The 15,184-nt window shown below is 33.6% G+C and overlaps 1 protein-coding gene across 4 annotated transcripts in view; it reads right to left on the bottom strand.

The window, feature by feature from the left end:
• Window positions 1-15,184, bottom strand: part of LOC145280041 (cytosolic carboxypeptidase-like protein 5) — a 216,394-nt gene that overhangs the window by 48,140 nt on the left and 153,070 nt on the right. For all 4 annotated transcript variants that reach the window (XM_080131707.1, XM_080131710.1, XM_080131709.1 and 1 more), the window contains exons 9-11: window positions 4,859-5,028; window positions 1,915-2,050; window positions 341-519 (exon numbers count right to left, since the gene is read on the bottom strand). In XM_080131707.1, the coding sequence (XP_079987833.1) occupies window positions 341-519; window positions 1,915-2,050; window positions 4,859-5,028 (485 nt within the window). The remainder of the gene's footprint in view (window positions 1-340; window positions 520-1,914; window positions 2,051-4,858; window positions 5,029-15,184) is intronic.

A 15,184-nucleotide genomic window follows, 5' to 3' on the forward strand; every position in this document is an offset into this window, starting at 1 on the left:
TAAGGAATATGAGGAAGTGAATTTTGTAACTGCTTATATGAATAATCACACAGAAGCAGATATTCTGTTTCTGTTGTTAAACTAGATGAAAAAGGTTTCTATTGGTTAATAAAGGCATGATTACTTTGCAATTGGTCATGTGACCTGTTTTGTTTTTATTTGCGTGAATGTAATTATGAGTGAGGTCATGTGACATTTTTATCCAATTTACTTAGTGGGATTTTTAATTAATTTTTTCTTCTATTTCTTGGATTTCTCACAAATCTATTACAAAAGAAAAAAGAAATTTAGAACATAGCATTGCCTGTTTTTTAAAAATTTTTTTTAATATTCTATTTACCTGGGCATGCGTAGCGGAGGCTTAACAATCTTTGGTCGAATGAAGCCTTTTGGAACAAGACAATACTTTTTTAACCATTCCTTTGTTCCATAAAGATGTTTGTACTTAGAGAACGTCACTCTAGACCAAGGATTGGTATCAGTCATGTCCAATGCAGCAATAGCTAAAGCTCTACCCACCTGCAAAAAAAAAAAAAAAAAAATTAAAAAAAAAGAAAAAAAAATTAAAAAAAAAGAAAAAAAAAATTAAAAAAAAAAAGGTAAGCTATTTAATAAGTAAATAGTAACAATTGCTCAATTAGATGTTTACCATCAAAGTTCTATTTTGCTAATAAATTAAAATAGATGTATCTACCATAATTGAAAGCAACTCAAAGACTCCCTTTTTCGTTGGCTGCAGTACAGAGATGTAGGGGGAAATGACACTTCTTTCTCTGGATTGCTCCACTTGCCCTTTACCCTCACCTTTTAATGCTGTGTTTAACAACGAGAGATTAACACCCCTTTTTTTTTAGTTTTAGCTATAATTCGATTAAGGATTAAACCCTGTTTCTCAGTGCATAAGCAAACACTAACCATTATACCAGATTATAACAGTGTTAAAAAGGAAAAACTAAAAATTATGTCTTCTCTAAAATTCTAGTTGAAAGTTTGGTCGACGTGTATGAGACAGATCCCCCACCCCACCATATTTAAAAAAAATTTTTTTGTCTTTTTTTTTTCAATTTATTCAGCAGATTATGGAATTGACAGTAATCTACCAGATTAAAAAAAAGAAAAAAAAAAAAAAATAGTTAAAGATTTGCAAGGCTGCTCAGTTTTTAATATAATGTTCCAGTAAACCGAGCACCCATTTTGTTACCACTGAACGTTTTTAAGTCAAATCTCACGAATTCAGCCATTTTAAGCATTTTGGACTGTTTGGTCCTTTGAAATTTGCCTTTTTCCAATTATTTTATATGCATATTTAAGGTTATCTTCAAAGTTTCGCGACACAACATTTACAAAGGTTTTAGCTTCAAGTCTCATCACCCAATACTTATAATTTCTAAATTAACAGAAAAACTTTTGGGTAGACTTATTTGTGTGCACAATAAATCGATCCTCCATATTGAAAGCACTAGACGAGAATGCAAAAATGAATTAATGCTCTTAAATTATTTTTGTTTTAATAATTATTTTTATTCAAAAATAACTTGAAATAAATATTTGGCCCCAAAACTTGTTTGGAATTAAAAAATATTTTTCAGTTGTTCAAAACATGCTTTTTTTCCCAAAACTTTTTGAGAATTATTATTTTTATTTTAATTGTCATGTTTTCATGAACATGTTAAATTAATTCATTTCTGTGTTCTCGTCAAATGGTTTCAATATTGGGGATATATTTATTCTATTGAAAACTGTGTACACAAATAAGTCTACCAAAAAGTTTTCCTGTTAATTTAGAAATTATAAATGTCTGGTGATGCAACTTGAAGATTGCTTATTAAAATAAAATTTTTTTTAAATTCGTTCAAACAAAACGTGTGTGTGTGTAAAAATTCAAATATCTGAGTATCATAAACACCGACTTACATTTTCAAATATTGAAGGAGTATACTTAGGAGGAATCCCAATCACAGTTAATGGAGAAGCTCGTCCATTGTCACCATTGGCTGGGGCAACTGGATTAATTATTTTACCAGTGTTATAATTACATTCCAGTGTATAACTAAAAAAGAAAAATCACAAGAATACATTAACACATCATTTCAAATATTAGTCTCCATTATTTATAGCCAAAAAATATATCTATTTAATATTTGCTAACAGACTGAAAATTAAAAATAAGCTTTGTTTTAATTTAATTACATTTTTTTTTTAATTTGGGTAAGAACAAAAAACAAAACAAAAAAAAAAAAACAAACAAACAAACAAAAAAAAAAACATGCACACATACTTGAAATTATGTCCCAAATCATTGGAAACAGATTCGCCAATTTTGGTTGCTTACACAATTTCTGAAAGAATCGATATTATAATTTAGCATTTTTTTTTTTTATCTGTGTCCGTTTGTCATTTATAGACTTCATTACTAGAGAGAATTGCATCAAATTTAGCACGAAATATCATTGACATGTTTAGCATGTCATAAAAGCGTAAGAGTAACAATGCTACTGCTGATATTAAAAACAAACACTTATGTGTTCCAAAATTTTCAGCACACATGCACCAAGTTTGGCATAAAACACGCTTGGCATTATTACTACAGCTATTAATGATAATAATAGTTTAACATTTAATATAACGATTAATGCTACTAAGACTAAGCTTCTTTCCTTTAATAATTACAGAACACTTTCTCAACGACTGATTTCCATGACAAATAACACTACCTGAGAGCATATCTTTTAAACTCCTCAGCCTAACATTTACAGGCAACATAAATCGGAACAAATACATTGCCAAGGCTGAAGATAGACTCCCTCTACCATGCTAGAAAACTACTCACACCAAAGAGTATCCTATATCTTTACAAAGCCATAATTCGTCCATGCATGGAGTATTGTTGCCACATCTGGGTTGGAGCATCTACCACTAGTCTCTTATTCTTAAGCAGGGTCCAAAACAGAGCGTCAAATCTAATAGTTCCAACCCCATCATCACAATGTTGCATCCCTGTACCTGTTTCACAAGTACTTTAGTAGAATGTGCTCTGATGAACTCATAGCACGTGTGCCCCTCGACGTATATACTTTCGACTAACTCAACAAGCAGCAAAATCTCACCCTTTACTGTTGCTACTACTAGATACCAGAAAACCTTTTACTCTAATAGTTTCTTTCTGTCAAACTTTGGAATTCCTTCCCTGCTTCCCTGACTATACTGACCTGCAGAAGTTTAGATATAATTTGAACAGACATTTTGTTGATCAACTCCCCTCAGTCCCCTGTTAGACACGATCCCAAACAGTAGCCCCTTATATCTCAAGTGGCAATATGACTTGTTTGTTTGGAGCAAAAAGGAGCAAAAACAAAACAAAAACGTTTTTTCATTGTATGTAGGTGACAGTAGTAGTAGATCTAGGTGTGAGGGCGAAATCTCCCACTTCCCGTATGTATGAACAATTAAAAAGAAAAAAAAATACTGATCAGGACTAAATATTAAAATCAAAGAAAGCAAGACAAACTAAACTTTGTTTTATACACACACCAATATGTGACAGAAATCATTAACTGAAAGGATTTATGTATGTGCCTTTTACTAGAAATAGCGAAACATAATATAATACCGAGGCAGCATATGATACACCCACGTCCAACCTTTATTCTAATATGACTGATGAAGAAACTGACTGCAGTGCATCGGATAAAATTGCTGGTCTCACTGCAAAGGCTTTCATAAAAAAAAGTCCACACGTCGTCGCAACTGGTATGGTCACATCATCAGAAATGCTTCAAAGTGTATTTCACATTTATGCTGATGGCGCAAAGACATAGTAGGCCATTTATAACATGATCAGAATCAGTTGGTGACAACCTGATGCAAGTGAAATAGCAACAGACAGAAGTTGCTAGGCATTTATGAGACGTCTAACCTCAGCATCATATATGAAGACAAAAAATTAAATAAATTAATTAAAATTTTATGTTCTTTGAATATTTATTTATGATGCTTGTTTTTTTTGTTTTTTTTTGTTTTTTTTTTTACATAGGAGCCGCTACTTATCAAGGCTCGGAAGCCACTCGAGATAAGGGTTATTGAGTGTACAGTAATCAATGGGATAATATTGTAGTAATCGTTATTAATGGAAATTTGGTAGATTGGATTACTTAAGGGAGCGGTTCATCAAGAATTTGTTTATGTTGGACTTGAAGACAACCAAGTTGTAGTCAGGTGGAAAACAGGCAAACAGAAGAGAGTTCCACAGGCGTGCAGTTCCAAGAAACAAGGTTTCTTCATGGAATCTACGTTTTGACTTAGGCACAGCCAAAGAGTGGAAAATTACTGACAGTAGTTTCAGCCAAATGGATGGTTTTTGTGAAAGATTGGCAAGGGGTGACCAGAGATTGGAGCTCAAACGAGCATTGCCATGGAAATAAAGATAAAACGGTTTTGTAGAGGAAAATTGTTGCTTTTGTTTTTTTGTCTTTGCAGAACATGAGTGAGTTTGGGGGAATAAAAAAAAAAACAGAACATTAATATCAATATTGGATGCATTTTAGGTCAGGAAGCCAGTATCTTCAGACAGCCTGATCTGGTAGCACCAAGAGTTTATAATGTCTATGCGAATAATTGTTACGTTGATATAAAAATGTTGCCGATTTTTCAAATGTTTCAACAATATTTTTAAAGAATGTAACATTTCTTCTCCAACTTGAAAATTGAAAAAAAAAAAAGGAAAATGTAAAAAATAAAAATGGTACGTGGGGTTTATGGTTGTGAACAGGGAGGGCTTTTTAGTTCTATTTAAAAGCAGGAGTTAAATTCAGTTTACAATTATTCAGTGGCTGGAAAAAAAAAGGTAAACTTGACATACCTGTGTATTATTCCGGTTGATTTATAAATAGCTACTCGTCCAGTACCTTCTTTAGAGAGACCATTTCTTTTGCCCTTTACATACATATTTCTTTGCGTGAAATTGCAAGCAGAGAATTCAAAATGTGCTGTATTCAAAGATATTAACTTGGGGTAGAGCATATTTTGTACCTGGAAAATAAAGACATTTTTTAATTATTTTACAAGATAAAAACAATATTGTTATTTTTTAATATATATATATATATATATATATATATATATATATATATATATATATAAAAAAATAATAAATTATTTTCCGAAAATAAACAGTTGAGTAAACACTTGCTAGCAAATTTAATGATAGGAATACAAGCATTTGCTTACACCTCAACAATCTATTATTTTACAAAAGCTGAGTTGATGTTTTATTAATAACAAAATTGTTGCAGATAAAAAAATATGATAATGCAAGTTAAAAATCTATATTAAATAATATTAATTTATTAAAAACTGATTAAGGAATAAATATTCAAATTAAGAATACCCAAGGTTGATTGTCAGCGTTTGCAGATTATATATATATACGGTATTTCAAAATGTTGTTTGTATCATAAAATTAAATAACTTAACAGGAAATAGTAATTTTTTTTTTTTTACATGGAGGTCACCACTTATCAAAGCTTGAAGGCCACTCAAGGATAAGGGTTATTGCGTGTACAGTAATCAATGAGATAGTATTGTAGTAATCATTAGTATTGGGGGTTTTGATAGAGTGTCTTACTTAAGGGGGCGGTTTGTCAGAAGTTTGTTTATGTTGGACTTGAAGACGTCCAAGTTGTAGTCAGGTGGGAAACAGGCAAGCGGCAGAGAGTTCCACTGGCATGCAGTTCTAAGAAAGAAGCTTTGCTCATGGAATCTATGTTTGGATTTAGGCACAGATAAAGAGTGGGGAAAATTGTTGACAGTAGTTTCAGCCAGACGGGTGTTTCTCGTGAAAAATTGGCGAGGGGCGACGAGGGATTGGAGCTCAGACGAGCACCTGCCATGGAAATAGCGATAAAACAAAGACAGGCTCGCAACGTCTCTTCTGTGAGAGAGAGGTTGCAGGACCATATATAATATAATATAACGTTTATAATAACGTCTTTGTTTGGATGGATTAATAATGCATACAAAACTATGTCGGCAAGTTGAAATGCAAAATGCTCATTTCAACTTTCTAGCATATTTCTATTACTTTTGCGCAAGCGCAAATTCATTCATAACTTGAAGTGGTTTAATTTTAAATCTTTCTTATCTATCTGTCAATAGTTCAAATGATAAGTGGCGGAGTGCTAAATATTTTGATTTCAATTCTAGCTGATGGCACCCAAGTAATTTTAATTTTCAAACTTTTGAAATGAGTACAATATAATATTCAATAGAGAAATCTGCATCAAGGCATATATTTACGCATATTTTACAATTGGGTATGGCTGGACCTCCCCCCACCCTCGCTAGTATATGTCTATAAAAGTGAGAATGTGTATGTGAGAGGATACTTCTCAACCTATATACTCAACAAATTTTTGATCTACATACTTGAAATTTGGTATATAGGATATTCATGCATGTGAAAAACTTTAATCGGTTTTCACCCGGAAAAAAATGGCTGCTAAGGGGTCAAAATTGTAAAAAATGGTACTTAGGAGTCATTGGAATTTTATCTGTTTGTCAACTGTTTCACAAATGAACATGACAGATTACTTATGTTTAGAATAAGTAGGTTTGAAAACATTTTTTAAAGACCCTGTCAAGCTGGCTCAATGGTTATCGTACTTGACTCACTGTCTTTAGGTTTTGGTTTCAGTTTGAATATTTTTTTTTTTTTTTTTTACTTACAAGAAGTGAACTGTTTAGAAAGAAACACATAATACTCGCATGCACATGTCTCAGTTTCTTTCCGTTTTATTTTTTTTAATGTTGCGCTTAATACCAGGCAATGCTGAGTATATATTCTATTAATAAATACAGTATCAAATTTGTTTTCTTTTTTTTTAATTTGAAGATTGTAATGCTAGGTATGGGGCAGCCAAACCAGTTGCCAACATTCCCTTGCTTTTTATTGAAACCAACCGAGAGCTCTTTTTAGTATCCTTGCTGTTCCCTTAAATGCAATTGTCTGAATCTCTTTTGTACTTGGTTCACCAGGAATATTAGTTAGGTAGGACTTCAGGTTCTTCGTCATAAGCCCAGGGGTACCTATAATAACTGGTATGATTGATATCTGCCTAAGATTCCAGTTTCTTTTCATATCATACACGAGACCTTTACATCATTCTAAGATTTAATAATAATTTTTTAACAAAATAACTTTTACACATGTTTACAGAAGAGCCAGAAGTAAAAACAGGTAATTCTTACTTCAATTTCCTTCTCCATCAGAAAGTCAAAAAGATGAAATATGTAAAGGCGATCCAAAAAATGGATCATACTATCAAACTCTCATTCTCCCTTAATAAAGCTTTACTAATTGCTAACTCCCCCTTCACTCCAAAATTAACTTAATTCTCCTTGCTTGAAAAACCTTTCTTTTTTTTTTTTTGATGATAAGTATTAAGTATTGGACCAGGTCAGATATGTTGGATAATTTTAACATTCTGAAGGGTGTATCAACTTCTGCACTAGTTTCCAATCTGGCGGAATTCTTCATATTGAAAGCAATTACCATTCTCTTACTAAATTTACTGTGAGTTCTTTATAGAGAAGACGCACCTGTTTTTTTTTTTTTGAGTAAATAATAAAGAAATTACTATTGTCTTTAAGTATATGCATTGTATATAACCATCATAATCACGTTGACACATTGGTTCTCATCAGATCACCGAAGTTAAGCAACGTTGACCCTGGTTAGTACCATTTGGGAATTCTAAGCACTATGTGCACTCTGCTTATCTTGGCATTTGTTTACAGTCGTCCTGTACATACACTTCACTTGCCACTGGTATTTAACGATGTCGACTCAGAAGAGGTGTGGTTGGAGATCGCGCACCTTCTGCCAAAACAATTTTCATGTACAGACACTCCTTCATGGGTATCCATAGTCTGTCAAAGACTGAAGGAGCCTATATACATAACCATAGACAGTAGCCAAAATGTTACACTAGACCTCAACAATACTTTTTTTTTTTTTTTTTAGATTACAAACTCAATTTATCATTCAGCCATGTTTTTTTTCTTTCTTTTTTTTTTATTCACCTTCATCCCAAGAAAAGCCAGTTAGACATAAGTGGCTACTAATTGGGACCATGTGTAAGAAAGATTAAGATGTTGGTTTGCGTTACATTTGAACTTCTGCATATCAGTACCGTCAGAGAAGTAGGTAGCAGGAAGGGAATTCCAAAATTTAGCTGTTCTGGGGAAGAAACTATTAGAGTAGAAAACTTTCTGACATTTAGGGACCTCGATAGTGAAGGGGTGTGATTTTGCTAAGCGGGTTTGTCAGAGATATGCACATCGAGGGGACACAAGTGCAATGAGTTCATCAGAACACATTCCATTAAAATACTTGTAAAACAGGCACAGGGATGCAACATTGTGGCGATAGGCCAGAGGTTGAAAACTAACAACACACACTGTAATAAATGTTGTCTGTACTGTACCTTCAAACTTTCAGCAAATAAAAATATTTTCAAACAAAATACTAAGTTCTATAACAACACGTTTGGTAATTAGAGTTACACAGAAAAACTCAGCTTCATGAATGAATATTACTACATCCCTAATAAAAAAAACTCAGCTTCATGAATGAATATTACTACATCCCTAATAAAAAAAAACTCAGCTTCATGAATGAATATTACTACATCCCTAATAAAAAAAAACTCAGCTTCATGAATGAATATTACTACATCCCTAATAAAAAAACTCAGCTTCATGAATGAATATTACTACATCCCTAATAAAAAAACTCAGCTTCATGAATGAATATTACTACATCCCTAATAAAAAAAACTCAGCTTCATGAATGAATATTACTACATCCCTAATAAAAAACTCAGCTTCATGAATGAATATTACTACATCCCTAATAAAAAAAACTCAGCTTCATGAATGAATATTACTACATCCCTAATAAAAAAAAATAAGCATGATAACGCATGCAATGGCTATGGGCAAAAATATAATAGCTATTAAATTGCACACATTCTGGGAATCACCGTGCTAACAATTGCTCTCCAGCTACTAAGGACCATATAAACTTTAGAAACACTAAAAACTCAAAGATAGAAAAAAAAAAAAAAAATGGTGCTTATTTAGATTCTGACCCAAGTTTTGACAACATCTCTTTAGCATCTTCCAGCATGGTTTACGGAAGCAGCCAGAAGATGCCGACATGATTATCCAATCAGCTGTCATGTCAGCAGATGACAAATTTCAATGAATTGTGTGTAGTTCATTTAAACCAGAAAAAAAAAAAAAAAAATTGTGTGTCAAAATCAAAAATAAATGTGCATTAACTCTCTCAAATGAGCCATTGCCTTCTTTCAAGATAGAAAACTTATTGCAAAAAAAAAAAAAAAAAAAAAGTAAAAATTGTAAATTTATGTGCAGCATGACTGAAAGGAAAACTGTAGGAGACAAGTATGCATGGAAATTCACTAATACTAAAAATACTGAGAATGTGCATCCATAAGAACGGACACATTTTTTTCTCGGACAAGAATGACCGTCGGTCAATAAATAATTATATATATATCTGCTTTGGTTAAAAAAAAAAAAAGAAAGAAAGTCTATTGATGCTGGCTCACTGGGACAAATTCAGAATAGGGGTATATGAGCGAGAAAAAACGAAACAGGGAGACAAAAACTGCATGAGAACCACCTTTTGTTATTTTACCTAATTTAAACACTTTTGCAGTATTTAAGTTCTCATGCCTAATCATTTGAAATCTCTGATCATCCATGTTCCATTTCTCTGTCATCTCCAAATTGCCTGTTGATGTGCCTTCTTTTTGATTTTCTGAAGAAAAGCATGTTAGAGCCTGGATTATCTCTGTTTACTTATGGTTTCTCTAGAAACACGTGTTAAAGTTATTTCGTTATGAGTTTTTTTTTTCTATATTAAATCCTAGCATGATATAATTCTGAATTTAATACTTTAATATATAAAGCCGTATTCCTGTGTTTGTTTACATACGTTATATGTGATGTCATAACAAATGATATATTATATATGTCCAGTATACATCATATACGCCGTCATAGCAAATGACGTCATATAAGACATCGTATGTGATAACGTCATATATGAGGTGATAGCAAAAATATTTTAAAAGGAGGGCGGGGACAAAAATGAAAGTAAAGATTCTCAGACAACACTGGGTAGATTATTATATATATAAAGTAATTTATCATAACACGGTAGTTTAACTTTCAAACACGTCGTTAGAGGGCGCTTGCGTCGTTAAATTGAGGTATGGAAACACAAAATAGAAACAATACATCCACTTTTCTCCAAAAACTTCTTACTTATTTTTTATCGCATATTTATATTTTTTTTAATAACTATGTTTATTTAAGTTAATATGTTATATATTTTGATAAACTGTTTAGATATTTTTAAAAATATTTATTTTATTTATTTACAGAAATATAAAAAAATAATGTATCGCATTGCGTTCCAAATTCAAAAAGCCTTTCTAAAAAAGTGTTCGTTTCATTTATCTAGATATTTTGAAAATATTTATTTATAGAAACGTGAAATATTGTTTTGAATTCTAATAAGATTATTCGTACAACTGGTAAACTATTTTTCTCTTGCGCATTCAACATTTTGTAACTGTTAAATTGTAAAAAAAAAAAAAAAAAAAAAATGTGATACGTTCAATGTTTTTGTCATGTTTCTTTAAGTAAATATATTTTTAACAAATCTAAATAGTTTGCTAAAAACAAATAAAAATTGATGAAAAAAGTTTAAGAATTCAAAACTATATTTCGAAACACATTATTTTTTTCATGTGTCTGTTAATAAATATGATTTAAAACAAATATATTAACACAAAATTTTTGCCCAAATATATCAGTAAGCAGTTTGGGAGAAAAGTGGCAGTATTGTTTCCATTTTGTGCTTCAATTGAGCGATGCGAGCGCCTTCTAACGACGTGTTTGAAAGTTAAGCTACCGTGTTATGCTCAATTATATGTGTGTGTGTGTGTGTGTGTGTGTGTGTGTGTGTGTGTGTGTGTGTTAGCAGGGTTATCTGGAGTTACCCATGGCCATAAAAAATAAAAAAAGAGCGAGGAAGTTAAATAGTGTGACATTTTTATATTAAAACTTTTATCTATCTCTTCCTTTTTCTAACTGACTATCTCTCTTCCTTCTTCCCTTATCCTCCATTTTTCCATCTCTCTATCAAACCCCCTCTTTCTCCATCCAGCCCATTCCTCCCTCATTTTAATGAGTTGAATAAAATATATATAATAATGAAATTCACTTACTGGTGCTATTCGTACCCCTTTTTATATGTAATACTGTAATTTTAGATTTATTGTTTTAGAACAAAACACAATGATATTCTTGATACCAGTTGATTTTGTTTCCCATTCGTTTTCACAATAATATGCAGAGAAATGGGGTAATTAATGAAAAAAGTCCAAAGAGGTTTAAATACGGGGTAAAACGATAAATTTGTCGCCATAAAGAAAACAACACTACAGCTTTATTTTAAAACTTTTATTGAAAAAAAAAATCAATTCAGGTAACTTGATTATGTAGTAGAACTGACATCTATTCAATGTAACCACCTTCAGTCTCAATTATTGCCTCGATATGGGCCTGAAACTGGAAGCATGCTTTTTCCATAAGCACCAGCGGGAGCTCTGTGAATACTCGGCGATCAGGCTGGCTTTGGTGTTGTGGGAAGTCATGTTGGTGATGTTCTCGACGTATGATCAAACGAGTCCAGTGCATTCAAGTAAGGGAAGGAGGGGCCAGTCAGAGAAGGGTACAATGTCGTAGCATTCCTTCTGAAACCAAACCTGGGTTTCTTTGGACTTGTGAGCCGGCGCCAAGTCCTGCTACCACACCCAGAGTCAGCCAGTGGCCACCTGATTGCACCAGGGATCACCACACTCTTCAGCACATCCAGCTTTACTTTGGTGTTGACTTTCAAGCCGACTTAAAAGATGTGAGGTGGCATGATGTGGCCCTCACTAGAAAGTACACCAAAGAACATAACTGTGGCTAGAAACTGTTTTCATCACTCTGGGAACGTTAGTGGTAATCCAGCAATGCATTTTGAGGGTGCTGTCAATGGTCCTGTTGTCATAACTTGGATTGGTAAAGAACACAAGTAGTACAGCACTCAGCAGTGACATCTTCGATCTCACTCATTGAACATTGTGTCACTTTCAGACATGATAGAAGGCTCCTATCGCTCTTAGGATTTGTACACAACTGGCCAACTATAGTAGATGGTCTGCAACAAAAAATAAATAAATAAAAATAAATAAATAAAAATAAATAAATAAAAATAAATAAATAAAAATAAATAAATAAATAAAAATAAATAAAACTGTTTTTCATCAAACGGAAATAGAATCATGTTTTTTTTTCTAAGGTGACAATTTTATCGTTCCACTCTGTACAATACTGTAATTTACATTTATTACTCACAAATAATTACAAGTAGAACAAGAGATTCTGTTACTCTCCTCACTTACCACATATTATACAGTAATATTAATAATCATGATTTTATTGCACTCGAATAACGTGGAGTAGAACAAAAGTTTCTGTTATGCCTCATCCCGCACATACCAAATATACTACTTTCATTTTAGTAAAGAGGCCTTCACAGCACTTCCAAACGTATGATTAAAATCAAAGTATTTGTATATTAATAGGATAGCATGTGTGTTATTTATTTTGTGTGTCACGCTTACATCCGAGTGACTGTCGTTTAATTGTTATGGAATTCCATTTCTTATAATGAATAATTTTACCAGGAATTCTTCATAAGTTTTGGTTTCGATTATAGCTGATGGCACTCCAGTAATCTATTTCTTTTTATAAATACTTTTATCAAGAATTCTTCATAAGTTTTGGTTACGATTATAGCTGAAGAAAATCAAGTTATATATATACTTTTTTTCATAAGTTTTGGTTTTGATTCAAGCTGATGCACCCAGTCATATGGGTATATTTTTTATTTTTGAAATCGCAACTTTATGATATATAAAAATTGCTAGAACATTAACTCTATAAGAATATATACAAAATCTGCAAGAATTAAAATATCATATTAAAGCGTATTTTACGACTGGGCTATGCCGGGTGTCCCTGCTAGCTTAAATAAATACTTTTGCAGTTTTAACAAAAGAGCTACAATAATATCAGAACGTCCCCATTTACGCTGAACATTTACAGAATGCCAACATCAATATATTACATATGAGTCCCCTGTGGAATTTCTACAGATCCCGCTAGTGAAGAGAAATAATATTGATAATGATTATTGATCTCAGACAACAATGAGTAGAACAAATGATCTCAGTCAATTCCTAATTCATTCCCCACCACCATCATTTCGCAATGGTATGAAGGTAAATGATGATTAAGACAATAGTCTGAAGAAATTTAATATATATAAGGGGCGTGCAATAAGTAATGCCCCTGACCCACTTCCTATAGCAGTAGAGCAACAAAACTTGGCAGTTATTAGTCTTTCTCTACATAGGAAACACCCAGAGTTATGCATTTCTCCCATCATTTGATGCAGCTCTGGAGACCGTTTTTGTAGAACACCCCGGGTTGGTCCTCCAACCACAACGTTACTTCAGAAATCAAGGCTGCATCATCTGGGAAACGCTTTTCTTTCAAAAACAACTTCATGGCTGGGAAGAGGTGAAAGTCAGGAGAGTAGGGAGGATGGGGAAGGATTTCATAACCACACGCCTGTGCTTCTGATCTGGCGACATGCGAGTTGTGGACCGGAGCGTTGTCCTGCAGGAGGAGGGTACCTTTGCTGATCTTGCCCCGCCCCTTGATTTTGATAGCTTCCCTTAATTTCCTTAAAAGTGAAGCATAATAGGCATCTGTAATTGTGGTACCCTTTGCCAGGAAATCTGTCATAACTACTCCGTCCTGGTCCCAGAAGACTGTGAGCATGACCTTGCCAGCGGAGGGCTGCATCCTTGCCTTCTTTGGAGGTGGTGAGTCCAAGTGCTTCGACTGCATTGGCTGGGCTTTGGTCTCTGGATCATAGTGATGGACCCAGGTTTCATCCTGTGTAATCAGTCTTTTGAAAAACTTTGACTCATCTTCTTGGCACATCTTCAAATTCATCCTCGAGCACTTGACGCGTTCGCTTCTGGAATAGTGTGAGCAACCTGGGAATCCATCTGGCAGACACCTTATGCATATGCAAATGGTCATGAATGATAGTTTCCACAGACCCTGTACTAATCTTGACATCTTGGGCTATTTGGCGAATAGTAATGCACCGATCTTCCAAAATGGCAACCTCAACTTGACGGACAGATGCCTCATCAATGGCAGAAGGGGGAGGGCGACCAGGTCTGGGAGCTGTTTCCACAGACTTCCGGCCATGTTTGGATTCACGATGCCAGCGTTTTACAAGGTCATATGCTGGGGCATTATCACCATAAGTTTCTTTCATTTCATCAAAAGTCTCCTGTGGTGTGCGCCCTTTCAAATACAAAAACCGGATAACTGCTCGACATTTAACAGGCTCTATTTCACACCTGACTCAGTTCAAACACCTGTAAAACAGAAACCACAATTAGTTCAGAGCTGTACTTTGCCACATAACCCATAGAGATATAAATCATTGCATATGCAAAATTTCAGCTAGATCAGACAACTGGAAGTGGGTCAGGAGCATTTCTTATTGCACGCCCCTCGTACCATTTACCAAAAGTAATACTGTAATCTGATAATTTTTTTATCAAAAACAATGCTGAGTAGAACAAATGGTTCTGGTCAATTCCTAATTTCTCTCCCACTGCGTTCCCACATTTCACAATAATATGCAAAGCTTCTTTCTTAGAAGTGCACGACTGTGGAACTCTCTTCCGTTTGCCTGTTTCCCACCTGACTACAACTTGGATGTCTTCAAGTCTAACATAAACAAATTCCTGATGAACCGCCCCCTTAAGTAAGACACTTTATCAAATCTCCAATACTAACGATTACTAAGATACTATCCCATTGATTACTGTATATGCAGTAACCCTTAGCCCTGAGTGGCTTCCGGGCCTTGATAAGTGGTGTCCTCCATGTAAAAAAAAAAAAGTAAATTATGTTGATAAAGACAATAGTCTAAAGAGAGTTAATGTAT

Source organism: Euprymna scolopes, chromosome 7, assembly GCF_053919585.1.
Source record: "Euprymna scolopes isolate OS-2025 chromosome 7, ASM5391958v1, whole genome shotgun sequence".
Classification (NCBI taxonomy): Eukaryota; Metazoa; Mollusca; class Cephalopoda; order Sepiida; family Sepiolidae; genus Euprymna; species Euprymna scolopes.